The sequence below is a fragment of the Cyprinodon variegatus genome, unplaced genomic scaffold, assembly GCF_000732505.1.
Source record: "Cyprinodon variegatus isolate N-32 unplaced genomic scaffold, C_variegatus-1.0 Scaffold235, whole genome shotgun sequence".
Lineage (NCBI taxonomy): Eukaryota > Metazoa > Chordata > Actinopteri > Cyprinodontiformes > Cyprinodontidae > Cyprinodon > Cyprinodon variegatus.
Genome location: NW_015150688.1, coordinates 1,067,106 through 1,094,520, shown reverse-complemented (window position 1 = coordinate 1,094,520; position 27,415 = coordinate 1,067,106). Strand labels below are relative to the sequence as shown.

The window sequence follows — 27,415 nt, the reverse complement described above, 5'->3', positions numbered from 1 at the left end:
CTGACTTTCTCTTTTTAAGAGAAAAGAATTATGAGCAGGGCATGTTTACGTCTGTTTGTTTACTTTAATGGAAACAAGGCATCTGGTTTTCACTCATGTATAATTTTCTTATTGATTAGGAAGTGCCAGAAAGCAGTGCTTCATTGTATGTCTACCCAACATTTCATACATCAAGATTTGGTTGTATTACATATCTTCAAATTAAGCTTCCATGTAGGACATTCCTGCAAGACTTTATAGCTACCTAATGCGTCCCAAACAGAGTCTAAACACCAACAAAACGTAAAAGAGTTTGTGCCCCTGCAGCAGCTGCTTCTTGTACAAAATCATTAAATTTAAATATCTCTTATTTAGTCATGTATCTTTAGTGTCACCGTCACTTTCTGAATGTAAGTTGGCAAACTAAAGAACAGCCTTGTCACTCATCCTTTCATCCAAAAGTCAAGTACTTTTGGAGGTCAGCCACACTGCTGCACATTCCTGCTTCTCACTCCTACAGGGCATTCAGAAACATCCGAATGACAAATCCGGATGACAGCCTGTCATTTCTGAAACATCAGATGCAGTTCAACATGCACTATGTGGGGGAGCGGACTTAAAAAAAAATCTAAAGGACAACGGGAAGGACATAGAATTCAGTAGTCCAACAAAAAAGAAAAAAAAGAAAAGTTTTGAAATATTAGTGTGTGTTAACTGCTTCATCTGAAATAAAGCACAAATAGACAAAGGAAAGCTTAGAAAAGGCTAAAAAGTCTTTTTTATCATCAGTAAAGCATAAACATAACATAAGCATTGCAAAACTGTGTTAAAGAAAGTTAAAACTTGGAATTGTAGGACATTTTTAGGGCTTTTTAGCTCCTCCATAAGGTTCCATAGTAAATGTGCACCTCTAACCAGGCTGTCACCTTTACTGTGAAATGAATGAATTTGATTTCTCACTGGTGTTTAGCAATGTAATTCTCTGCCTTAGCCTTCAGGGGCCCTGTAGGTTAGCACAAGGACTTAGCACTGCTGTTTTTCTTTCATTAGCACCACCATATGGGGCTCTGCGAGGCTTCATTTAGCATAAACAGCCACACACATTTACGGCACACAAACACGGCAATGATCATAACATCATAGCTCAGAGGAGATGCATTTCCACTTTGTTTGTTTATATCATCGTGCAAAGCAAATAGTTAGGTCAACCAAAGTCCTATTAAAGTCAATTAGTGAAAATCTCTTGAAACTTTTATAAAAACATTATCTCTCTATTAACTTTATGGTTCCTTTCCCCTTTTAAACATGTTTTGTTATTTTCAGTAATTCACATCTCTGTGTTTCTGTTCATCTGTGAACAGACCAGGTGCTCCATCACTCCTCTGCAGAGGTCTGGCCTCACACCTACGTCTCACAGGGACTGTACTGCCTGTCTTCCTCTGATGCCTGGGACCCAATCACCAGTCAGCCTTCAGGCCTGGTCTCCCCTGCAGCAGGCTCCTACATTATGGCTGCCGGTAATTAACTTCTTAAAACCTTTGTTACTAAATGAGTCTCTTAGCGTATGCATGGTTTTGCGAGCGGTGGTAATCAGGCATTTATGTGGATGCTGCAGGTGGTGGCAGTGGAGCAGGGGGAACCCCTGGAGATGGGTATGAAGGCACAGTGGGCAGTTACCTTCAGCAGAACCAGACTCAGCTTACACTGCAGCAACATAGTCAACTCCAGCAGCTACAACAGATTCATCATTACCAGCAGCAACAGTTTCTGCAATACCAACAACAGGTACGAAGCAAACACTTTAATATGTTTGAGGTCTTCAAAAATCAAAGGGTGGTTTGAAGTTGGTTTTCTCTGCCCTTTTGCTAGAGTTCTGGGGAAATCTAAACCGGCCAAACAAAAAATTAGGCTTTGATCTAATCGCTTTTATTTTCCACCAAACAATAGGACATTAATGAATAGTAAGAGTAGTAGAGTTACGTGGGTGAGCATATTAAAACACTGCTTGATGATAAAGTTTCTTTTTGGAAGAAAATCCCTTCTAAAATCCAAGATAAACATTTGCCTTATTTGATTTAGCTTTTTTGCTGGTCTTAAATATTTCACATTAAAAATGATCATTTTGATCCGACAAGGATCCCCTTAATGAATAGATAACAAAAGTGTTTTCTATTTATTAAGGGGATGACTAAACTTCACTGGTTGGAGTACATGGTGTAAATACTTCTGTCAAATCTTAAAAATGGCTGCCATTGAGTCATTAACCAGGTTAAAGGAACTGTACAACAGGTTTATCCTGATTGCTAATTAATTTGACCACTTGGAATTGAATTTTTGGTTGAACTGCATGTGACTGCAGAAAAAGTTCTGAACGTGGTGGCATCACATGTACGAAATCAGCAGGACAGCTGCTAACATTTCTGCTTCACATTGTGTTATTGCTTGGACTCCATCTTTAAAATTAGTTTCAGCTTTTTTTGCTGGAAATCAGCTGCCTAATTTTACTTCTTAGTTAGAAGAAAAATGTTCTGCCAAAGAAAGTGAGTCATGAGCTCTGAAACCCCGAGAGATCGTCAGCACCGCTGGCTGCTTTGCTGTTTGCACTCTTAGACCTCAAGAAATAATTGGGGGTTTTGAAATAACAACTTTTAAAGGTCAGGGACCAGTTCTCTGAGAAGGTTTACTGATACGTGACCCCATTGGAAATTAGTCTGTACGCTGTACTCTATGGACAAAGTGAAATATGCTACACAATAGTATACAGATGAAGTTACACATAAAACTTTTTTTTACATCAAAGCTTTTGTGACGACATCTAATTGTCTTGTACTTTTGGCTGTTTTACAGCGCATTGTGATATGCCTTTATGATTCAGAATTAAATTGATGACGACGATGACTACATCATTGGTCTCACTGTGCAAATGGTCTAATACTCACATATCCTCTTCCTCTGATTTCTTTTGGTTTTTCCTTTTTCAGTCGTCAGAGCACAGGCTACACAGTGCCTCCCCTTCCCTCCAAGTCACTCCCAACAGCACCATCCATAGTCTGGGTCCTCCTACTCACCCCCGGATAGCAGACCTGTGGGGGGCGGCGCAGGTAGAGGCCCATCAGGTATGCACTTGTCTATGGCTCAGAATTCAGGTGTTACATTTGCAAACTGATGGTTTAATGGGGCTTGACAGAAGAGATGTGGCGGAGAACAAGGACAAAGGGTGTTTGACAGCATATCCAGTCATAAGCATACAGAGTGTTTTCGGTCACTACCATATTTTGACACATCATGGACATTACTGCCAAACTGTTTTGTGTTACGAAGGTTTATGTCTTTGTTTTACCTCAAATTAAGGTAAAGGTAGTATGCATATACTAATTCCTTTGTCTTATTGGTTTGGCTTTCTCATATCAGCAGGCCTATTTAGCACACAGCTGTAGTGCAGTGAGTGATGAACTGCAAGGGATATCTTCCAGGTAGGAGACAGGCTGAAGGTCTGCATGGCGAACTCTCAGAGGTCTGCATGGCTGCTTGAGATGGATTTGATGAGTTTTGGAGAACAGTCCGGTGTAAATCAGCCTGGCCTCCTTTGCGGCATGTCTGAAAGTCTGCAAGATTACAACTCCAGGCATTTGGATCCAGCATCTGCGTCTGTTGCATCTTCCAGAGTCTTGCGTATCCCTGATGTCCTGCACAGAAAATCCAAGCTAGGTTACGACAGGAAACTGCTTGTCAATCTACATTGCATATTATTTGACTTTCTCTGGGATTGCAGGGTTTTATATTAAAGTATACATGTTAGATGAGACAAAATTAGATTGTTTACATCTAAAAAAAAAAAGAAGAGGAAAACAACTAAAATAAAACAACTAACTTCCTTTGGTTTTAGGTGGAGATTGTTGGGCAGCTGAGTGCACAGATGCTTGACATGGTTGGAGGTGTGGTAGAGACGGTTGGAGAGGAGCCAGAACCTGAAACTGAAGGCATTCTTGAGCGATATGACGAGGAAGAAGAACTGACAAGGGTGTGTTCAAAGCACTTCTTTCCTTAAAACCTTTGTTTAAAAGTTTGATTCATTGTGAACAGAGCAGGTAGATGTACCTACTGTAGATGTGATCCAATTCGGTCCAAAAGACAGAGTGTAATTGTGTGAATTCCATCCCTTAAATGAAGATTAAAGCCTTTGTTACATGAAATTCATCACCAGAATTAAACTACTATAAATCATGTTGATTATGTTTACAGGTAGAGGAAGTAACACTAACCTTAGAGCCAGAGCCATGCTCTCTAACACCATCACCAATGAGGGAGGAGGCCCCGCCCACAAGAGGTTCAAGCCCAGGCATACCAGCGCAGACCACAGAACCTCTTTCAGAGAGAATACCTTTCGATGTCACCCCTTGCGTCGTCCAATCCCTTGAAGAAAGAGATGAGGAAGCGGAGGAGGGCTCCATTCTTGTTGTTGCAACAAACTGAGTCACTTGGTCTCAAAAAGACTAAAACTTAACTAAGCAAGCTACTACCCCATACCTTCCTTCTCTTAAATATTTACCTTTATACACCCAAGTAATTGCTACTTCAGCTGGAAATATTGGATGTAATGTATACAAACTAGATGCCATCAACCCTCAGTCTCCCAATTTAACATCAAAAGCGTGGACTAACACGACCAAGAACGAGAAACATTAAAGGAGAGGAGGGACGTGAAATCTTAGACTGCGGATGAAACAGCAGACTAATTCTGTTTGGACCAACTGAACTAACAAGCCAGGACTGGAAACCAAATACGGGAAGAAAGGATTAATGCAAAATTTCCCAAAACAAAGGGGGAAAAAAACTATGAAATGATGGAAAGGGCAAATGAAAAAAACAAAACCCTAAGCAATACAATGATTATGGATAAAAAAATTGTGTTTTGTTCATGTTTCTTGGAGCAACAGGAGTCCGAATTTGCTGGGGAGCTGTTTGGTTTGCTAACCGATGCATTTTGGTTGAAATACGTTCCTGCTTAATGCAAGCGGAAATGTCTTAAGGTGCAAACTCAAACCTCAAAGCAACCTGAGACATGCACTTGAAGTTATTTGCAAACGCACCATCTGACCACAACCAAAACAACGCATGCTTTTTAACAGTGACATAGCCCACAGTATAACGCAGTATAAAAGTAATAATATAACAAATTTGTTTTGTTTTTGTTTGTTTTTTACAATAAAATAAAATAAAAAAACAAGAAAATTATATGTATATGTATGAATGTCAGACTGTATGTATGTGTGTATGAATGTATCTGCTTTGTGTGTTAAATATATATTCTGGGAAACAAATTCATATCAGTGCTGGTTATTCTAAACTTTTTTTTCATATTGGATAAAAAAAAAACATCCAGGTAAGTATTTCAGCAGTTTTAGTATGAACAATATGATGCGTTCTCCAATTTAGGCTTCAAATGAGAGTCAAAACCAGGTTGACAACCTTCTGAAAGATAACCAAAAACAACAGTTACAAAATGTGCATTATGCACAACTCCACTAGTTCCTAATTTTAGGCCAGTTCCTTTGTTTGTTGTCCAAAAATATAGTAATCGAAAAACAAGAATATATCTGTATGTAATGGGAAAGTAAGTTGCATTCTGCTGATCTTTTCGATTATTTTACATAAACTGCTAAACACAACTATAACATCTATAGCAAAATCTTCATATCTTAATATAAAATGACCTTCATTCACAAGGTATCTAATTGTTTTAATCTAATAACTTTACACATTAAATCCAGTTAGTAACAGCCGAAGCTAGCTCTCCCGACTTGTATGGAAACGGACCTGATAGGAAATGTACACTGCACAGACGGCAACTTGCAGTCGGCACCTATTCAACCCTCTGATCGCTGAGAGCCATCTCTGACAGCATTCATTCTCTTTTGGTAAGCAGCAAAAAGAGAAATATAATGGTCACCGGTTTTATTATAACACCCTACGGAAAAAAAGAAAGCGGGACGCTGTCTTTTATGCGCAGGGGACATCCGGTGTGTTAAATTCCAGAGGCTGCCTCCTCCAGAACCTGGTCTACAAGGACTGGGTCCTTCGAGGTCCGTGAAAAATAAAAAGAGTTTTGGCTGTGGATTCAAACAGATCCAGCCTTTTCCAGCTTTTACCGCTGTTCGCTCTGTTGCCTGGCAACCATGACAGTTGACTCACAAAACAGGTATAAAATGGGTACTGAACTTCTCACCACTGTCCTAGGGAACAGCTGTTCCAACCGTTGGTCATTTATCAAGAGGGTGGGATTGTTGTGGCGAAAGGTTTGCAAGCAAGTTTGGTTGTGGAGGGTTTGTCGGAAGGATCTTACTAACCAGTTAGCAACTTATTCCTAGTAGGTTCTAAATGGGAAATGACATTAGTACCAAGTAGCACTTAGCAATGACACTGTCAAGGAACGCTATGGACAATGGAAACATGCAAGAGGAGGAGAGGTTTGTGTCGTAGGTCGTGGATGAGTCTCCTCCCTCATACACATAAATGTTGTGGAGGGGCTAACACTGTAGTGCACCGATAGAAACAAAGAACTAAGCGGTTCTTTGTTTCGGGGTGGTGGGCTCTGTGTTTACACCAACAACAGCTGGTGGAAGAATGCTAGATCGGTCTTCAGCTTCTGCTCTCCAGACATCGGATTTCTGACTGTTAACTGCAGCCCGTTCTATCTGGGCAGAGAGTTCAGTGTGGTTAGCATCACTGCTGTTTACGTGTCCCCAGGGCTAATACAAAAGAGGCCATGAAGACTCTATACCTGGCTATCTCTGAGCTCCGATCTGCGCACACAGAGGGTGTTTTCATAATTGCTGGGGATTTTAACCAGGCCAATTTGAAGACTGATCTCCCTCATTTTTACCAGCTTGTAGACTTTGCAACACGGGGTGAAAACATTTTAGACCTGGTTTACACTATCATCAAAGATGCATGATGATCATCAGATCATCTCTCGGTCATGCTTATCCCTGCATATAGCCCCAGCTGATCAGGGCTAAACCGACAGTTAAAGAGGTCCGAGTGTGGTCTGAGGGCGCCATGGAGAAACTCCAAGACTGTTTTGATGCTCTGACTGGAACATCTTCAAGGCTGCAGCAACATATGACAACTTATGACAACATATGATAACTTGTTAAATATTGATGAGGATGCCATGACTGAGTCAGCCTACATGAACAAATGCATTGAGGACGTCAGCATAAAAAAAAAAAAATCACCACCCAGGCCAACCAACAACCCTGGATGAATGGAGAGGTTCGGAAATCGCTACAAGCATGGAACTCAGCTTTCAAGTCTGGTGATAAAGAGGCACTGAGAACAGTGCAACTTAAACCTAGCCATCAGATCAGTGAAGCAGAACCACAGCCAGAAGATCCAAGATCTTTTCCACGACGGAAGCAACACCAAGAGGAATTGTTTTTTTGCACTGCACTTTAAAAAATGTCTAGAGAGCTGTGCTAAAACGAAATTTCTTTTTGTATATACTTGTTTGTGCAAGATGACAAAATAAAATCTCTCTAAGTCTAACTCAATGACAAAGTAAATAAGGATTCTTATTTATTATTTAAACCGTTGTGTATATTAGCTGCGACATATGAATCGAGGTGTGACGTATAACTAACTGGCCTGCATAAAAAATCACAGACAAAAAACCCCCAAAAATAGAAATTTTCTAAGTTTTGGGACAATATTGTCTGTTAAAGAGTACATTTATATACATGTATAAGCCAGAATGATCTGACATTTAAAGATGTCTTCCTTATGACTTTAAATTACTTTGATTTGTGCTGCTCATAACCAATTTTTATGTATTTGACAGGTCCTGTCATATAAATATTTATAATCAATATGATTACATAGTACTCCGCAATATTGAATGCTTGTGATGACATGATCGATGATTAATGTTTTATATAAATTAGAATTGAGCATCCCAAGAGACTCAATCTGACTTCAATGTTTCACCTCCACGTCTGTGTTGTCATTTCACCTTTTTCTCCAAAATCGGTTAGAGTTTAAATAAGGAACCGCATGTTTACATGCCAAATTAGTTTTAGATAGAAAACAATCTTTGGGAAATTTTAGGCACCAATATGTGGCCCCTAAAGAAAACCAAAACTTTTTTTTTTTTTACATATACATTATGATAATATGTACTTTAATATTGAGAGAAATGTTGTATAGTTACTGCTGCTGTTGGCAAGATGAATCTTGTTCACTTCCTATTTTGACAGCTGAGCTACCGCTGGTGCTGCTCAAGCCATCTCCGTCAGAATTAAGTTATTCCTTCAGTGATACTTTAAAACATAACGCCTTCTGTTGCACTCGCTGCTTTCACATGGTTTTATTTCTGTTAGTAAGGGGTAGCTTGGCGCTATATAAATAAACTGAATTGCATTGAAAACCTGTCTCATTTTTAACAACTCTTCATCACCAACAGGTGGGACAGCAGCTGTTCTCAGGTTCATAACGGGTTCATTTGGTATTAAATGATGCCTATAAAGAAGCTGCATTATTTCCTTGTAGAAATAAACAAGAAATCCTTCTGTTAAACCGTTATTTCTTGAACCGTTTAAATGTTCCTGTTTAAAAGTTTTTTAGGCAGAAGTCTGAGATTATTTAAACATGGCGTTAATGGTCCACCGTGTGAAACTGCTCCTGGAAAGGGGATATATCCAGCTAAGGTGCTTTGGGAAAGTTATGTAGTCTAAAAAAATATTCAGAAGCACTTCCTAGTTATACTACATATTAGATATATTTTTTTATTTTTCTCTTCATAACTTTTGTATCAGGGTCACTCTGACAAGATATGCTAAACCTTATTAAGAAAGATTTTTGCAAATGTGACCATGATAATAAAATGTACCTTACTATTACTGGTATTTTAGATTTTTTTTTTATTATATTGAGTTGTTATTTAAATTATTGATTACTAATAATGCAGATGGCAATGGGAATTAACACAGAGCATCAATTTTCTCCATGATACTACTGTCTAAATAGTGCTAGGCATCTTTTTTTCCCGTAATGCTGTTGTGCCAATTTCACCAGAACAAGTCATTCGCCTGTTATGTAATGACCTCTGTAAGGCAGTCCCAATTCAGCGTAGCACTTTAGAGTTCCTCTCCAACCCTGGATAGTTTTCCTACTGTTGGCCTTGCTAAAGGTGAAGGGAAAGTACCTAGGAATAGGAGGTATGAGCCTCCCACTGTGCTGTAGAGCTGGAAAGCAAATTGTTGCAAATAATCTGGCCTTTTACTTTCTGACCTTTTAGGTTCTGAGCCTGGATTTTCCACCTCTGCTTGTGCAAAAGTTCCTCTGTTAGTCTTCTATAATGAAGGCACACATTCTACTTGAACAAAAAACAAAAAAAACAAATCCCAATCTACATTCACCTAAAGCTTTATTTATCTAATATATCTGCAGTTATATGAATGTCTGGATAACATTGAAATCTGCTGAATCGCTAAAAAATGAATAAGTGAATGAATGATAAATAGATTTAACAAAGACAAACAGCTGCTAAAAGACTTAGAGACTGAACTCCTCTTCGAGAAGCAGATACAAAAAATATAACAAAGATAAAAATTGTTTTGTGAAACAAAGGTTTAAAGACTTTCACTGAAACACTTAAGGACTAGCATTGGATTAAGAAAAAAAGAAAAATGCAGATTAAAATACAAAAAAAGGGTTAAGGGCTAATAGCGATGAATGAGGGTGTTTTAACATTAACTATTTTAATAAATAAGCATAGTTTGACTGGTAAAATTCTTATTTGTTTTTGCTCCATCACATACCTTTTATAAAATCATCAGTCAATAAATTGTCTTTATAACATAAGGCTGCTAACCTACGAAGGCAACTGGACTTTTGGCAACCGGATTTCAAAAATAAGCACACACCTTTGAAGATCGACATATTTAGATTTTGGACAGAGATGACAGATGGTTTAAAGGGTTAGGATGAAGGAAGAAATCTTAATGAAAAGGGAAAAAACATCACTGTAGTGAGGGGGAGGATAATGGTTTCAGCTTCAAAGCATTTTCAATTCAGTTTATTTATACAGTGCCAATTCACAGCACAGGACATCTTAAGGCACTTTACAGATTATTCAAAAAGACTGTACAATTAGATTGGTTCAGAGTTTTCTATCTCATGGATACCAGCTGATTGCATCGGCTCAATGACACTTGAGCAATCCCTCATGTCGAGCATGCATGTAGCAACAGTGGAGAGTAAAACTCCCTTTTAACAGGAAGAAACCTGCAGCAGAACCAGGCTCAGTGTGAGTGGCCATCTGCCAAGACCGACGGGGCATTATATAATTCAGTCATGGAACTCATTCTAGAGAGATTACCTAAACACTCTCCAACATGATTCAAAAGACCACTCAGATAGCCAATGCTCAACAAAAGACTCCAACAAACCAGAACAAGGGGTGGCTTTTGGTCATGCTTCTGACTCACAATGTGTGCAAGAAGATGGACCTCAATTCTGCATAAATATATAAACAATCCAACTGAAGATTGCTCTGTTGCAAGTCAACATAACTGACAAAGACTCCTGGATAGCTGTTGAATAATCTTCAACAAAACTGAGGTCTGATTGCCTTTTAGTTTAATCTTGTTTTTTGGCTAAATTTGTGGCAAAATGCATTCATAATTTCCAGAAAAACTGCTCTTACAACAGAAAACTGATCAAAGATCAGAGACATGGACGAAAATCCACCATCCTTTATTACAAGATGCATTTCTGTGATTCCCCTTCAATTCCAGTCCCACAGATAAATCATCCCGACTTAACTTTATTTAAATAAATACATTTATGTACTCATTTAAAGAATTTCCATTCATCAGCATTCTGCTGTATTATGATTTTCTGTAGGTGACATATCCTGTCAACAGCACAAACCATGACTTTCCTGAGGTTGTTGTAAATCTGTGTTTATTTTTCATCATATGATGCCTATAAATATTCTCATGTAAATCATTTAAAGGAGCCTTGAGTCAGTCTTTGTTAAATAAGGATCTGAGCAGAGTGTTGTTGTCTGCCTCCATTATCTGCTTCATTTGTTAACTTAGCCTTGAAGAAAAGAGCTTTAATGCTGCTTCCACAAGGTCAGCAGGGTGCAGAGGTTGTTGTGGGGCTTTGGTCAATCTTGCATGGAGGACTGAGCAACTCTATTACTGCTTTTCTGACCAACGACTGAAAAATGAGCTGCTGCTCTTCTGATTCAATTTGAAAAAGCTGGACATCACAATAAGGTGACAAGATGGCTTCACTGGAAGTTTCTCTGAAGTGTTGTTTATTTTTGTCAGCAGAAAATTGTGCTTCTTTTCAATAAATGTTCTAAAATTAATTATCCAGCCTATTTCTCCCTGGAAAAGGATTTAAACGAAGCAGAAATGAATAATTTAACCACTTAGAACCTGAAAGCATAACATATTTACTCTTTCTCAATAATTTTTTTTTTTTAATCTTAATGATAAGCAGCAATATTTCATATACAGGGTATGGTAAAAACTTTCTCATGTTAAATGCTGCTGTTTTGGCTCCAAAACAATATGATTTTATTTTTAATATTCAACAAATACCAAATGATGTAGGTGCTGCTAGATTAAAAGTGGGGTAGGTCTGATCCCTGAGGTACACCACAGTTTTAATGAGACTTTGAGGGTGCATCACGGACAGGTTCATTCATAAAATCTGAAGTGAGTTGAATTCTAAACAATCACAAACAGTCCGAAGCTGTGAGATAAAAGGAGGTACAGAAAGTGACAAAAAAAGCAAAAAAGTTATTTAAGAAATGAAAAAAAAAAAAACTGTTTAAATAAAAATGTCCAGTATAAAAATATTCTTTGTTTGTAATCTAAATCATTGGCTCGTCATCACTGTCTTCTTCCACCTGAGGGGGTCTTTGTGCCGGCCTCAGTGTGGAGAGAGGGATAGAGGTGGAAGGAGATGGGGGAGGAGGAGGGGTTGAGGTAGGAGGGAGGGTGAGGTTGCTGCTGTAGCTGCAACTTCTACTTGTTGAACTGCTGCTGCTGCTACTGATGCACTCCTCTGCTTCCTTCGGCAGCCCCTCTATCCATACCTCTGTTTCATGCTCATTGGGATCATGATGATTTTGATGCTGATGCTCAGGGGTGGGCGGGTGGGGAGGCTCTGGGATCATTTCAGGTGAGGGAGGAGAAGTTGCAGAGGGAGATGAAGGAGCGCTGGAGGAGGAGGGTGGAGGTTTAGGGACAGATTTGTGTTTGCTGATGTCACGAAAGCTCGCCAAAGGAGGCCGGAGTCGGACGCCGGAGCGCGTGGAACCTTCGATGGCCTTCTGGAGCTGTAGGTGAAAAGAAAGAATTGACAGACGAGGGCATAGGTTTGATTTTAACTTTTTTAGGGACACTATTGGTCTTAGGTTTCATTGGTCTGATGTCATTGATCCCAAGAAATATGCATGCTCCTATTTTTCTTTTTAATGCTTGACGTGAGCATCAGGGCGCATTTCATTAAAAGAGAAAAGCAGCATTTCTTGCTACATTTATACAAATTTTATAAGCACTAGACATACTAGATGCCATTTTTCAATGTTTGAAGCATCACCGGCTCTGATGAATGTTGAATTGGTACTTTTTCCAATTTGAAAAAGTTTGCATTTGGACAGAAGGTAAATACGTGATAAATAGGATTCATGAGACAATGCTTAGAAGGAAAGAGGATATTTCAGTACAAATGAAGCGGCACTAAGCAGTGTTTTCTAAACCTTCACAAAAATCAAACATATAGAATATTGTGAGAGGCTGTGAGACCAAAGGCAAATTAATTAAAGAAAGCATTCAGATGTGCCTTAAACAGAGGATAAACTTTAGAACCAACAAAACTCTTTAAATATTTAACTCACCTTTTCTTTGCCCAAACTCACAGCATTAATTTTTTTATTTTCTCTTTTTTTTCTTACTTTTTCTTTTTACACTGTAGAATATTACAGAACAAAACAACAAACATTAAACAGGAACTTATACATAATAAATCAAAATTAAGCAACTTTTACATGACAAATGTATAAGCCAGTAGATCACTTTGGTTGAATACACATTTTTCATACATGCTTTAAGTATGATTTTTTTTTTATGTTTAATTTACTCAAATATTTCTGAATAAAGCCCCTCTTGTATATTTAACAAAACAACACCACACAACAGGAGCTATGATATTATAACAATGCACAGTGGATAAAAAAGGAAATAATGAGGCTATGCAAGTTAGCACGTCCCTGAGGAGGTGTTAAAAAAGAAGAGAAGTCAAAGATTCAGTGTGAAGAAGCTAAAATAAAAAAAATGTGATATATGTGGGCTGTTTTTTTGTCACAGGTGCTACAATCCAGAGTACTTCAGATCAGATTTATTTCAAGGCTTATAAACAATGCACCTATCAGGAAGTAGCATATTATTGGCATTTAAAAGTTTCATACCTTGGTTCTGTGTCCCAGTTAGTGTTTAGATCGAACAGGATATTGATGTTCTGTTAGGAAGCTCTGGGGGTTAACACTAAGCTGTTTCTTTATGCTAAGGGCAGAGACTAAGGCTACGTTCACACATCAGCCTGAAGTGACGCAAATCTGATTTTTTTGCAACATCTATCCGAGCTTTTCATGGTAATCTAAACATCACAGATCCCATTTTTCCATTGCGACCCAGGCCGCTTGGCTATGAAGTTCTGAATCCGGTGTGAATCTGATCTTTTCAACTGTGACCTGTCTGTGAATGGCCAGGTCACATTAATTCGACCTGAACTTTAATACTCAACAAAGGTCCCTATTCTGCATCTTGCTATGCAGAAGCGGGAAGGAAAACAACAAATGATGGACGATGATGCAGAGAGCAATCTTTTTTTTTAAGCATTAAGATTGAGTTTTTAAGGTTGGGAGAGATCACTAGACGTGCTCCAGCAAAACAATCCATGTTTACCTCTGCAAACACAGAGCATGTTTGCTTCTGATGTCATTGCGTCCTCTACTGCGTATATGGGACACTTAAGCTGTATGAATGCAGTTCACACAGATCACATACAAGTTGCATGTATTTGAAAATGCGAACGGCAACGCAAAAAAATATCACAAAAAAAAAATCGTAATTCAGCATTAAGGCCTGTAGTGTGAATGAAGCCTGAATAGCTAAAACAATATGGACTGACTTTCTAATTGTTACTGTCGGGAGATGACACACACATCTGTTCATGTCTGCTCATATCACCCAGTGCAGGAAGTCTATTTAGGCTCAAAAGAAACTATGTAGATACAATCACTATGGATGCTTGGTGTGAATAACCTTATTTTAAGTATAAGCATGTATTGTGAATATCACTCTTTAAAGTGCAACTAAAAGCAAATATTGTGCATGATTATTTAATTAATACCATAAAAAATATAAATTTATATGCATGAAACAAGTGGAGCAATATGGTAATCGCCAAACTGCTACACTAAATTCTTTTGGGCTCTTTTTGGCATCAAGACAAGTATTCTTATTGCCACATTGCCAGACAGGACACTATTAGAAAAAAAAAAAAAAATATATATATATATATATATATATATATATATATATATATATATATATATATATATATATATATATTCTGTCCTTAATCAGCCCTACATTCAGGACAAACATCTGCATCTAAAATTAACAGTTAATTTACCATGGCAGTAAGGCTAGAAAATATAGTATATTTTGATAGTTGATCATAGTTCTGAAAAGATATTAGAAATAGGTGAAATTGGTATGGGTATATCAAAGCTTTACTAAAACCACAGAGGAGAGTGGGAGTTATGAAAAGAAATATTGACTCTTTTTCTTTTATGAAGAGGAGAAACAGGAGCAGTGAGCATTTGTGTTCAGCAGGGAAAAAAACAAACAACAAAAAAACAAGTGAATTTCTCACCTCTTTTAAAGCCACCACCCCCACAAGTTTCCCAATGCTGGTCACATAAGCATGACTTAGTCCAAGCAGGGAGAATAATGTGTGGGTCTGCAGAGAAAAGGTGAAAAGGTTTCAGCCAACTGACAGAGAACACCTCTTCTAATAGGAAAGGTTTCCTTTTTATCTGTCTGAACTTTAGACGATTAACAACCCGGAGCTTCTCTGTCTGCTCTGTCTAGACACACAGAGAACAAAGTGGCTTCGGTCTGCACACAAAGAGAAAGTCCTTGAGCATATTTTGAATGCACAAACTATATTTTTCACACAGCGGCTGAGGTCCCACTGTGGAGAGCTCTTTGTATGCATCAGTACGTCTCAATCACAAGGACCTTTTGCACATGAATGAGCACTGTATTGTGTGAATTACCATGGAAATGAAATAACAAAAAAAGAATAATAAGGGTACGAGGGTATTTATTCACTTCAGCATCCTGCAAACGTCTGCAAATCCTGGATCAATTTGTTTCCTAACAATAGGAGTCCATTCTGGTGCGAACAACCGCAGAATACATGAAGGTGACTTAGTGAGGGAGTAAAATACTCAACATCACCAAAGATTAATGTTAGAAAACTTAGCAACAAAATGGGTTTCTGGCAAGTTTATTTATTCATTCACTGTGAAATTTAAAGGCAAACGGAAGCAAACCTGCAAAATAAAATATGAGCTATTAAATGTTTTAGTATAAAAGTAAAAAAACAAAAAAACAATGGCTTGATTAAAATCAAATGCAGCATGAATTGTTTTTAAATGGTAAATGGCATGTACTTATATAGCGCCTTTATTCAAGTCAGGAGACTTGACCAAAGCGCTTTACACTACATTTGTTCACCCATTCATGCACACACTCACACACTGCACTGATGGTGGCAAGCTACATTGTAGCCACAGCTGCCCTGGGGCTCACTGACAGAAGCGGGGCTGCCGTACACTGGCGCCACCGTGCCCTCTGACCACCATCAGTAGACAATGCAGGTGAAGTGTCTTGCCCAAGGACACAATGACACTGTAAGTCAGAGTTGGGGCTTGAACCGTCAATCCTTCGATTTCAGGGCAAACTCCTACATCCAACGCCACTGTCGCCCTGTTTTTAACAGAAGACATTTTCAGACTAGATTAACACTAACAGTAGTGCTGACTGAACACTACAAACAGAAAACTGTGGCTGGATCTAAATTCAATATTTCTACCCATAGCAACATCACCAGAACAAATGCCTTGTATATGTAAAACAATACATGGCAAAGAAGCATCTCTGGTTCATGGAGAAGGTGCAAATCCAGGGTTTAGCTTGCTTGCTTGCTTGCTTGCTTGCTTGCTTGCTTCCTTCCTTCCTTCCTTCCTTCCTTCCTTCCTTCCTTCCTTCCTTCCTTCCTTCCTTCCTTCCATCCATCCATCCATCCATCCATCCATCCATCCATCCATCCATCCATCCATCCATCGTATCTTAAATCTCATTTGAGATTTAAGGTCTAAATTGAAGAGATTTAAGGTTAAATTTAAGATTTAACCTTCTTTTAATGTAGGGATTTAAGGTCTTATTAATTTGTATTTCAGTCATAATTACTTGGAACCAGGGAACTTATAAATCTCTGCATATCAAGGTTTACATGCAAAGTACCTGGCAGTTTTTGTCAGAATGAGCGACAAAAAAAAGAAAAAACAAACTAAAACAGAGATGAAAAGCTGTCCAAACACTCACAAATTAAAAAGTCTTTGAACTATCAAAGAATTTGCAACTACAGAATTTTGAGTGTGACATGGATGAAATAATAACTGTTTTACCTTTTCTTTCTTCTTCTTAGGATGATTAGTTTGGTTTAATAAAGACTAAATATTTAGAGACAGATTAGAGTCTGGACAGGAAAACAATTACACACTACACAACAATAAGGCCCTTCCCTAAGCACAATTTAGTGCAGTGTAGAGTTAATACAGAGTGTATTCCATTTATTTCTACAACCTATATTAATCCAAGATTTTTGCCTATTATTAAGCAAAATAACAACAAAAACATTCTCATATTGGAAGACATTTTAACTGCAAAATGAGGGTTCGAACTTCTATTAAGTGCCACAGTACAAAGAACTGCAGTCCCATTTAGCTCATTCTTTTACATACTGTACAAACTATAATGCAAATTAGATTTCTGTTTAATTTATCAGTCAGTATAATTATGAAAATGAGAGTTATTCTTTTTTATGGTTTCCACCTCCAGTGTGCCTGCAGCTCTGCCTGGTCTCTGTTTGTAAGTGACTGATTAATGCATGAGTCTCCCCCCCAAACCCCCCCACCAGACTGAGGTAGATCAGGTGGTCACACTGCAATAAGAAAATCAATGAAACCTCATTTAGACGTGATTAAACGTTAACTGTTAGACACAACATTTCTGAAAGCATAAAGTGACCAGCAGTTCAATCCTGCTTTCAAGCAAACCAAATTAGAGCAGAGCAGCTGTTTAATGAGGATTCAGGGATTTAAGACTTTCTCCTCCAACCTTGTGCAACGATGTTCGCTCCACTAGTTGGAACGGCGAAGGGTCGATTCGTATCTCGTCGATTTCCATCGGCTTGTCCATCTCTGCCTCCTCCCATGCTTTAATCTGCAGCAGCAAACAAACAGCAAGGTCACATAGATGGATCATCAGTCCTACTTTATTCAGAAGCAAGACTTCACCCAGAGAAAAAAAGTCCAGACTTTTTTATGAGGTGTTATAAAGCATATGAATAATCTATCAGGCAATAAAAACAACTGTTATATATTTCCCACAAACTGAGCAATGGGTCAGATTATTAGTGTCTGTATACTGCAGCCTTGGCTCTGTTGCAAACTGTTGTGATTTTCCCATGAGGAGGAAGTTTTAGGCTTGAAAATCCAAACCATGTGTATTGTCCTTGGATGTCCAGCTCCTACCCCCTGAGGTTTAGGGGGTCTGGCAGCTTTTAGCCTCTTTGTGGATTTACCGGTGAGACTCGCCCTTCTGTGACAGGGGAGGTGCTCTTTTAAAGGGTGGTGTTTTGGGAAGGCGTCAGGCAGAGTAAAGGCGGGTTGGCAGATAGAAAAGCCCTGGAGAGAATGGTATTGCCTTGGTGCATTAGCACGGAAAAATGCTACGTGCTTTGAATCTCCAGTGCAGCAGATTTCAGACTGAAGTCAGCCACATTTGGATACTGATATTTCTAATATTTAAAAACTTCTAAACACTGTGCTCTCTGTCAGAATGTAATTTTGTTGGATTTATCTCTTAAGGTGGAATAAAAAGGTTAAAACAACAGAAATCTCCACTTAGAGCCACAGGTATGTTCTTGTGGAAAGCAAAGCAAAGATGCAAACTTGGATTCTCTCATCATCAATCAGCAGAATCAGCTATCACCGTTAGGGCTTTAAGAAGGTTTAAAATTAAATACATGGTGATATGTCACTTTAAAAATAAGTAAGATTTAAAAAGGTTATGAATTAAATTTTTATATATATGTAAATCTATATGTAATATAAACAAGATTGATACATTTCTTATAATCAATCATCATTGACCTACCTCCTCTGATGTCATCGGGTCTGACAGAGGGGGAGGGCAGGGCTCCTTCAGGGAAACAATAAAGGGAATTAGTTTTCTGAATCTGACATTTAGATGGTAAGCTAATAAAAAATGGCTGCACTCAAAACCCGCTTACAAATGCACTTAGGTCTACTTTTTGTTTCTTTATTAATTTATTCATTTTATGTCTTGTAGTCTCTCTTCATCAGCAGCCTAAATTGGATGTCTTTTTGGAATGTAGGCCAACTCCAGCTGTGACTTATAGCATCTTGAAATTATGAGAGGTTTGTGTCCTGCAGGCAGTGACTTGGTGCCTTGGTGAGTTTTCACTCCGAGCCACAAAAATAACTTAATCTTATAAAATACAGTTTACTTTTTTTCAGCAAAAAAGAAAAAGGATGGTGTTTCTGCTTTCAATAAATATCTCTATGAATGACTACAATAGTCATTTGGAAGAGTGAACTAAACCGAATCAATATTTTCAGCTAGAGTGGTATGCTGGCAAAACCTCCCTCTGCATGCCTGCTTGAAGTAATTGGTTTTGGTTTGATGCAGAAACTTTCCCTTTGGAGGTCCAGGACTGGATATGTAATTGATAAGCAGTAGATTTAAAAAACTCAGTAGTTGGCAGAGCAGAAATCAGTTCCTGAACCCTCCAGCCTCCAAACACACACTTTGTGCACAGCGTGATTTTCCCACCTGCAGGTGGCTGCCTTTGTTTCCCCCTGTGAGTCAGACTGGCTGCAAAGCCGTATATAATAACTTTTCATATGAGAGAAGATTGGAGGAAAAAGGCATGATTGTGGAGTGTTTTTTCTGAAGCACTTTCACTTGTAGCTAAACAGATTACAGTTCACAGGCTAACAAGTTCATCCAGTAATACATACATATGACTTTGGTGGCTAAGGAGGAAGAAATGTCTGCCTTTTTATGTTTCATATTATAAAAAACCTTTTCATTTGAATAGCTGTTAGAAAAAAAAGCAATAAATGATCAGGCAGAAAGTAACACAAAAAGCAAGCTCATATGCTGAATGACACTTAATAACCACTGCTTTCACAGACACACCTGCGTTTCCTTCTCCGACTGTCTTTTCTGGGAGCTGAAGAGGTTTCTGAGAGTTCTCCTCACCGACTGCAGGGGACCTTTTTCTGAAATAAGATTGAAGGAAAACCAAAGGCTGCTGTAGATGAATTATACAAATGCACCTAGAGAAAGTAAGCTAACTACAAATGTGATGATAAGAGTCTGCTGGAACCAAAGAAACCTTTTTATTGTGGTTGCCTGGATACTGCTTCCCTTGGAGGCTGCCTGTAGTCGACTTTGAGAAGCTACTGAAGAGCTTAGGTGGAAAACACAAAACCCATCTGCCTGTTCACTGTGAATACTCTGATACAATGTCTGATTGTTGGATATCTGTCAAGTGCAGGGAAACAAACATCTTGAAGCCATTTGCTGAAAAGCTAAAATTTACTGAAAGATTTGTGGCACAAATACAGATATAAAGCTGTTTATTTTGACAAAATGATTAAGATGTGCACAAGCTATATGCTTTTTTTTATGCTCCTCAATATTATTTACGTTATGACAACAAATATTCTACTGAGATTTTGTATGTGGGGAAAACTGAACATCATGTAGAGTTTTTTTTGTTTTAACAAATGAAATAAACGTGTTTCTAAATTTTATTTTTCAGCTCAAACTCCTTACCTTTTAGAGCCATTATAACTGCAACAAATCTTTTAAGGGAAGTTTTCAAATCGATTGAAAATCTGCCTATTCTTCTTTATGAAACACTCTATTTTCATACGATTGTATGGAGAATCTCTGCAACATGAACAGCAGTTTATAGTTATTGCTACAAATGCTCAGGTGAATTTATTGTTAACTGTGTATTTGTAACACATAATGATAATCACACAGCAGTGTTCACAGTGATGCAAAATGACAGGTTTCACCCCTCAAAGGTCTCATCAAATCCCATTTTCCCATTTCAGTTCTCGCTGTAGTAGGGAACCTTAATCCAGATTTTATAGCAATCTTTCATCACTGGCTTTCTTCTTTTCACTTTTCCATAAATATCATATTTCTGGTGTCTAGAACTGAATGAAATGAAATGAAAGCAAAAGCCAGAGGAGAAATTTTGACTTGCTTTCTTGCTTAAAGCTCAACCAGCTGAACAAATATACCAAGGAATTTGTTGGACTCCTCAAAACTCACATGAACAATAAAAACAAATACAATTTCTGAGGTAAGTTAATTGATGTTTGCTGAATGAAATTTTTAAACTTTTTACACTTATAGGAAAAGTCCAGTTAGCAATGAATGATCAATGGATCATTATTTATACCTAAAACTAATACATTCACAGTGATTTATCAAATTTATCGATAATCAGTAAAAGAAAAAAAACAATAATTTTCATTGCAATCACTGAGTCTGGGAATGCCCATTTATGCCCAAATATAGTCACACCTCATTCCTGACAATTTCCGGCAGTGACCCCACAGTGCGGTAAGCCTAGCGCCATTCTCCCCGCTTTACAAGCAAAATCAATAGGAACTATGCTACACACCTGCAATCAAAAACAATTTTTTTTAAGATTTCGAGAGAACTTCACCATTGAAATTTGCAAGAGCGATTGTTAAAGTGTCAATGGCCACGTGCATGGCAGCTGGATGTTGGAATACATCGGGTAAAAGTGAAAAAACAAATTAGATATTTCACCTTTCCGATTCATGATGGGTTTGTTGTTAGATTGCAAACTTGAAGAGGGAGGATTTGCCATCAAACTTCTTGCCAGAGAAAAAACACGTAATATGTAGCCAATATTTCAAAGAAGAATGATTTCAAGATGTCTTGGATAATAGCGCGTTGTGACAAACACCAGATACAGCATTGGGACTTGATCAACAGCTGATACCGCACCATGACATCACAAACCAGTAGGTGGCAGTAATGCTCTTTGACAAACATGGATGTCTCTGGTAAAGTTTCAAATCTTCAAATGAAAATTACTCTTAGTAAAACACTTATCATCTATTAAACAGTATGTAATAATTTAAAATTTAAGTACTTTCAGAAGTTTGAATTCTGAATATGACCAGACTTTTCCTTTAAATATCAATGCAGCTAATATTGCTTTGCACCAGATCAAGTACGTTAACTAAATTAACCGAAATTCTTCACTACATCTAATTCCATCAAAGCTGAAAACTGCTTTTTCTTTCAGGAAATTAGACTAAATGATGGTGTAAATAACATTTTCTTAAGCAAGCAATAAAATCATATTTCATATTTTGTTAGTATTCTTTAATTGTCCCAAAGAGGGAAAATGTGTCCTCTGTGTTTAACCCGACCCCTGAGGGAAAGAGTCAGGGACCCAAAGTGAAAGTCTGGACCTTAAAACAGTGACCTTTGCAGACTCTCCAGGACACAAACACCCTACTCTCTAACCACTAGGCCTCTACTCCTGCAAAATGTTCTCCAGAGATGAATAAATGATTAAAAGTTGATTGACCTTTCTACTCACCAGTTTCAGGTGCTGTGTGGTTGGAGGATGTCTCCTGAGGCCTTGAAGGAGGAAGGGGGCCATTTCTCTCCTCTAGAACAGGGCTGCCCTGCAGACAAGATGTAGCTCGGGAATCTGGATCTGAAGCTTCAAGTTTAAAAATCCCATCGTTTACATTGGTTATTTTAATTCAAGAAGTCTTATTTGTCAGTAACATGGAGCTTTGGCCGACATTTCCCTTGTTAATTCAGCAACAATCCAAGGTTTTCTAAAACTTACTCACAAAACAATATAATTCTTTCCAAATGATTGAATATAGCAAGAAATTGTAGAGGTTTACAAATCTATATATTATAATGATAAACTTGTCTTTACAGAGTACATGTATAACTTAAGTTTTATTTAGTTTTAAAAAAATAAGAAAAAGTATAAACAGCTCTCAAAAGGATAAAGCACATCACTGGCTCACCTTCACTCTTTCTTCATCTTCCTCCTCATCTACAAAAGCAAAGGACTCCCAGCTGCTTTTTGGACCCTGGTCCTGCTCCTGCAGACTCGGACCCTGAGCTCACACCCAAGAACACATTTTAAAGTAAATTAATTCTGATAAATGTGTAGACTTTAAGGGTTTTACATCTAACACTGTATCATCTACAGTGTACACAGAACTTTGCAGGCTTTGCTCAAAGTTTCAAGCGCAATTCACACAAAAGACTCTCTGTAACGTTTGTTCAGACTTCTTGACTATAAATCTAGTTTGTTTGTTTTTTTTATTTTGCCATTAAAAATCCTTAAAAAATGGAAGCATACCACAGAAGATAAACAAATGTCTGCATATCATGTCATTCAGAAATAAAGTGTTTCAAAAACGAGTCCTGTCGTCAAAGGTCACAGTCCTGTAACTATGAAATTTGTTCTCCATTTGAATTAATTGGTCAAATTTCCTAATCAACATCTGGAAACAATCCATTCATTGATCCAGGTCTGCGTTGCCTCTTCAGCACACCGCGATTAAACGATAGCTTGTTGCTGAATGAAATACAACAGAAATAAACTAAATATGTTGAAAAGTTTCAGGATGGTAGTTTTGCGTGCTGTAGTTTGGTACCCCTGAAAAGAAAAATTTTGTTTTAATGCCAAGTTATGAGATTCGCAATCACTTGGAAGAAAGTTGACAGTTGGAATTATCCAGCAATGACATTCTACAGAAGAGGATAAAGACACACTGCTAAAACAAGCATATATACAGAAAGTACTGTATGGTGGAAACTTTAAAAATGGTAAACTGCTTGTGCTTATATAGTGCTTTACACCACATTCAGTTATTCACGCACACACTGGTGGTGGCAAGCTACAATGTAGCCGCATCTGCCCTGGGGCTCAGTGACAGAAGTGAGGCTGCCGTACACTGGTGCCAACGGGACCTCTGACAACCCTTAGTAGGCAATGCAGGTGGTTGAAATTTCTTGCCAATGACACAAAAACATTGGAAGCTGGAGTGTTTTAGATAAAGGTGCACAGGCAACAGGGAGCTTCCCCGACTTTGTCAGAGAGAAATACCTTTTAGGAGTCTGAGAGTCACATGCTGTGTAGACCGTAGCACGAGTCTTTGCTTCAACTGGTACAACAACCAAACATCCAGGACTTGGCCAGTAGATGATTGTATTAACAAAATGCTGAGCCTGAAACAATGACGGTACACTGACCTACAGATAAAAGTACTGGACTGCTGATGAAGGGCTACAGTACTCCTTTCTGGTAAAATTATTTATAGAAATCATAGGCTCATAGTCCTAGGAGTAGGAAAGGCACAGGAAGGCAAAAAAAAAGGTTCTGATACTGTACAAGTAGGACATTTCAAAAGTCAGTGAGAACTTACAGTAGAGTCATGTGATCTGCTTTACCAAGTCCAGTGGAAATGGTACATGCCCACACTCCAAACAGAACTATTCAATATAATGAGATAATCATCATATTGATCCTGTTGAACAGAAGAAACTTGATCTTTCTTATAACCCCCAAAGAACCACAGCTTATTATCTTCTTGTTACCCTGCATGGACGCAGTCATGAGAACCACTCTGGTACAAGTTAGTTACACATGTTTACAATTCTGTGAAAATCTAAGGACTTATATTTGTTACTTTTTTACCCAATACAAGACAATTTTCTGTTAAATATGCTACATTGTGGGGAGCTGATGTGGACAACTCAACTGGTATTCATTTTATAAGTTTTCTTCTTAGGGTTTAGGTTAGAATTAGGACTAAGGTGGGAATTTATTAGTTTAGGTTAACGTTAGGGTTAGGTATATGTTGGTAATGGTTAGGGTCTGGGTTAGGTCATACGAATTAATGGAAGTTAATGAAAAGACCCCATAAAACATTGAAGCACAGCTTGTGTGTGAGTGTTTTTATACATCGTGGGGAAAAAATAGCACATTTTGGGGACTGACTTCTTGTTGGGATCAATGCCTAGTGCCTATAGGTACAAAAAACAAGTACACAAAACAACAGCACACACACGTTTAGGTGCGTGTGTATTGAATTTACTGGTAGACATTAATGTTATCACACTTAATGTCTTGTATGCCAATACTGACCAAATATGATAAATTATTTGTGTTTTTATGGCCCTTTTCTGGGTCACTCATTGGACAAAAGAGTCAGAAACTGCATCATCAATGTCCATGAAAAAGACAAAAATTCTCTATTACTGACAGTCAGTATTTCAACAAAACATAATCTAATTTTTGCATCTGCAATGACTTTGTAACTGTTTTATAGAGGAAACTTTCCCAACCAGGGAAATTAATACACTCTTACAAGCCACTATGGATAATGCAGAAATAAAGATGAGCTTCTGGAAGCATAAGAATGTGTCCATGAAAAGCATATTGGGACTTTCTGTGATTTATCCAAGGGAAAGAAGTTTTTAAAAGGGAAACTTATATTATTACATGTTGAAGTAACAACGAGAGAAATGCTTAACAACATAAAAAATGATTTAGTTCCATCTAATGACCCCACCTTCATTAGAAGCCTTCTCTCTGGTGACAGCCACCAATCACAGAGAGCTAAAAGCTCCACTCGGTCAATGCTTCCCAAGAGAATCATAGAATCTAAAAACAAGGAAAGATCATTTGAATTCAACAAAAAACATAAAATACATTTCTATTATATTAAAAAAATAATAATTTTCTAGATTTGGTCCAGCTACTGACTTTTGATGTTCAAAATGTGTTCCTGTTCAGTTTTAGCTGTCCTACAGGGATATAGGATAAACACACCTTTTGAATCGACCAAAGGGATTGTTTTGAGTGAGGAGGAGTCCAGCAGATGTTTTACTTCTCTGTATGTAGATTGAGAGGATATGAACTTCACCTTTCTCACCATAATATCCTCTACAAAGATGTTGTATTGGCTGCAGGGATAGAGACAATACATTGAAGATAATTAATGATTATCATATAAAAACCATAATATAAAGCCTAAAACAAAACCAATTTCTATGCATGATCAAAATTAATGATAAAAAAAAAAAAGTGCTGCTTAAGACGAAGCTGCAGTAAGAAATTATGGTTTTAACCATCAGTGTTTGCATCTCTTTTTCTGGGACTAAGTTCCAGGTGTGTGGAGCATCTAATCTAAACCCCGGTTTATATAATTCAGGTTTAGCCCAGAGAACTCCAAGGTACCTGATTAATTGCTGGGTTCTATGTTATATCATTCAGTGTCAAAAGAGAACTTTAGATTGTAGTTGTTTATCTGATCATATTGTGACAGAGATTTAAAACGGCATGCCATCCGCATATATGGCAAAATATGTTCTAAGAAAGGGGGAACAACTAGTTAATCCATAAATCCCTTCTCTGAGATTTAACTGTTGAGGACGACCATGTGTTCTCAGTTTCTTAGCTTTTTAATTTGCATAAGTCACTAAGTAGTCCTTTTTCAGCAAGCAGGCCATTTTAAAAACTGTTTTCTAGGCAATCCAAACCCATTTAATGTCTAACACATAAATGAGGTCCATGACAGATCCTTTAGATAATCCTTGTATATGCAATTGACACAAACCTCATGTGTCCAAAGCCAAGCTCTGGCAAGTATGGTAGCTTCTTGACTTGGATGATAGAGTCATACAGGGAGGGTTGCAGGCCCTGGGCCACCATGTTCGCCAGGATTACAGCCACCATCATGGGCAGAATGTGGGAAATCTGGCCAGTCAGCTCAAAGCAAATAACGGCTGTAGAAACGGTATGAGTCACAGCCCCAGTCAAAGCTGCTGCTCCTGTCAAAGAAAAAGAAAGTAGAGATGGTTTGGAATAAAGGGAGTAAAGGGAAGAAGACAAGGTACAGAAAACAAGGAAGGGATTTAAACAAAACAGGGAGAAAATAAATGATTAAATAAGATGGAAATCTAAAGAAAAATACAGGAAGGCCTTTGAAATCACTGGAAATATATTGAAAAGAAGATCAGAAGAAGAATGGTTAGACACTTCAAACAGAGAGGAGAAATGGCCTTTGCAGGGCAGCAAGCTGAGGGGAGACCACGTTTCTGGGTCAGTGACTGAAGTGAAAACAGCGGAGCAAACCTAAGCTGACATTTAGCTGCCATAGCAAAGCAACCACAACTTCTACAGCTACAAACTGCAAGAGTCTGGAAGGTATGAGGACAATATGGCTTCTGTTTGGCAGAGTAGTTGGAGGAAACGATGACTTAAGATGAGTTTCAGTGTTGGATTTTTAGAGACATGATTCAGTTTAAAATGTTTGTGCAAAGCGGCATTTTCTCCCACTTCCTCCAATTAGGGGAAGAACCTGTGTGCTAGCTGAGTAAAAGGCTTCATGTTTTAGGAAACCTGAAGAGAAGAGCATAATGAGCTAGCTGCGTATCCAGTGACTATAGCCTGTCTTAAAATAAGATTTATTGGCAAAAAGTGGTTGTCTGAGCAACTTCACAACCAATCTGATAATTAACTAACGAAAAAAGGCGGTGACCCTAATTATGGCAAAGTATTTTGTTTCCGCTGCATTAGGAAATGTTAGACCGGAACCTTGTGCAAATTCTCCTCTCTTTACCTGATCTGCTGAATCTGACATGCTCTCATTGCAACCATAGGTTGTGTTTGGACAGAGAAAATTACTTTAGACAGAAATAGCTTCAAAGTTGTTTATATTTGCTGGGTTTAGCTTTTTTTTTTATTCTCAAATTGAGGCAAAGTGGACATATTTAGAGCACAGGCTATTGGTGACTTACTCAACACCACCAAAACTCACATAATATTGGGTTGGATCTCAAGCTCACAAATGTTAACTAACCCTAACCCATGATAAGTGTTATCTGAATAGTGGTGGTAGTTAAGAAGGAGCTAAGGGTAGGTAGTACTA

General features: G+C 38.0%; 2 protein-coding genes across 2 annotated transcripts in view; one reads left to right on the top strand and one right to left on the bottom strand.

Annotated features, from left to right (window-relative positions):
• The first annotated feature begins 896 nt into the window (after positions 1-896).
• On the top strand, positions 897-5,234 carry LOC107089005. Its single transcript, XM_015381507.1, has 5 exons — positions 897-1,496; positions 1,595-1,764; positions 2,961-3,095; positions 3,866-4,000; positions 4,222-5,234. The coding sequence occupies exons 1-5, from the start codon at positions 1,487-1,489 to the stop codon at positions 4,450-4,452; spliced, it is 681 nt and encodes a 226-aa protein (XP_015236993.1). The 5' UTR covers positions 897-1,486; the 3' UTR covers positions 4,453-5,234.
• A 6,262-nt stretch (positions 5,235-11,496) lies between these two features.
• The window catches only part of LOC107089003 (chloride channel protein 1-like), a 51,097-nt gene continuing 35,178 nt past the window's right edge, over positions 11,497-27,415 (bottom strand). The window contains exons 15-24 of the mRNA XM_015381505.1: positions 26,102-26,315; positions 25,315-25,448; positions 25,055-25,146; positions 22,496-22,588; positions 22,048-22,135; positions 19,584-19,666; positions 18,516-18,560; positions 17,475-17,579; positions 14,941-15,027; positions 11,497-12,337 (exon numbers count right to left, since the gene is read on the bottom strand). Coding sequence (XP_015236991.1) covers positions 11,870-12,337; positions 14,941-15,027; positions 17,475-17,579; positions 18,516-18,560; positions 19,584-19,666; positions 22,048-22,135; positions 22,496-22,588; positions 25,055-25,146; positions 25,315-25,448; positions 26,102-26,315 — 1,409 coding nt within the window. The 3' untranslated portion in view covers positions 11,497-11,869. The remainder of the gene's footprint in view (positions 12,338-14,940; positions 15,028-17,474; positions 17,580-18,515; positions 18,561-19,583; positions 19,667-22,047; positions 22,136-22,495; positions 22,589-25,054; positions 25,147-25,314; positions 25,449-26,101; positions 26,316-27,415) is intronic.

Excerpts from the sequence above, each read along its gene's own strand:
- LOC107089005 (XM_015381507.1), top strand. Across the intron at positions 3,096-3,865 it reads CGCAGGTAGAGGCCCATCAG|GTGGAGATTGTTGGGCAGCT; the intron begins GTATGCACTTGT and ends CTTTGGTTTTAG. Across the intron at positions 4,001-4,221 it reads AGGAAGAAGAACTGACAAGG|GTAGAGGAAGTAACACTAAC; the intron begins GTGTGTTCAAAG and ends TTATGTTTACAG.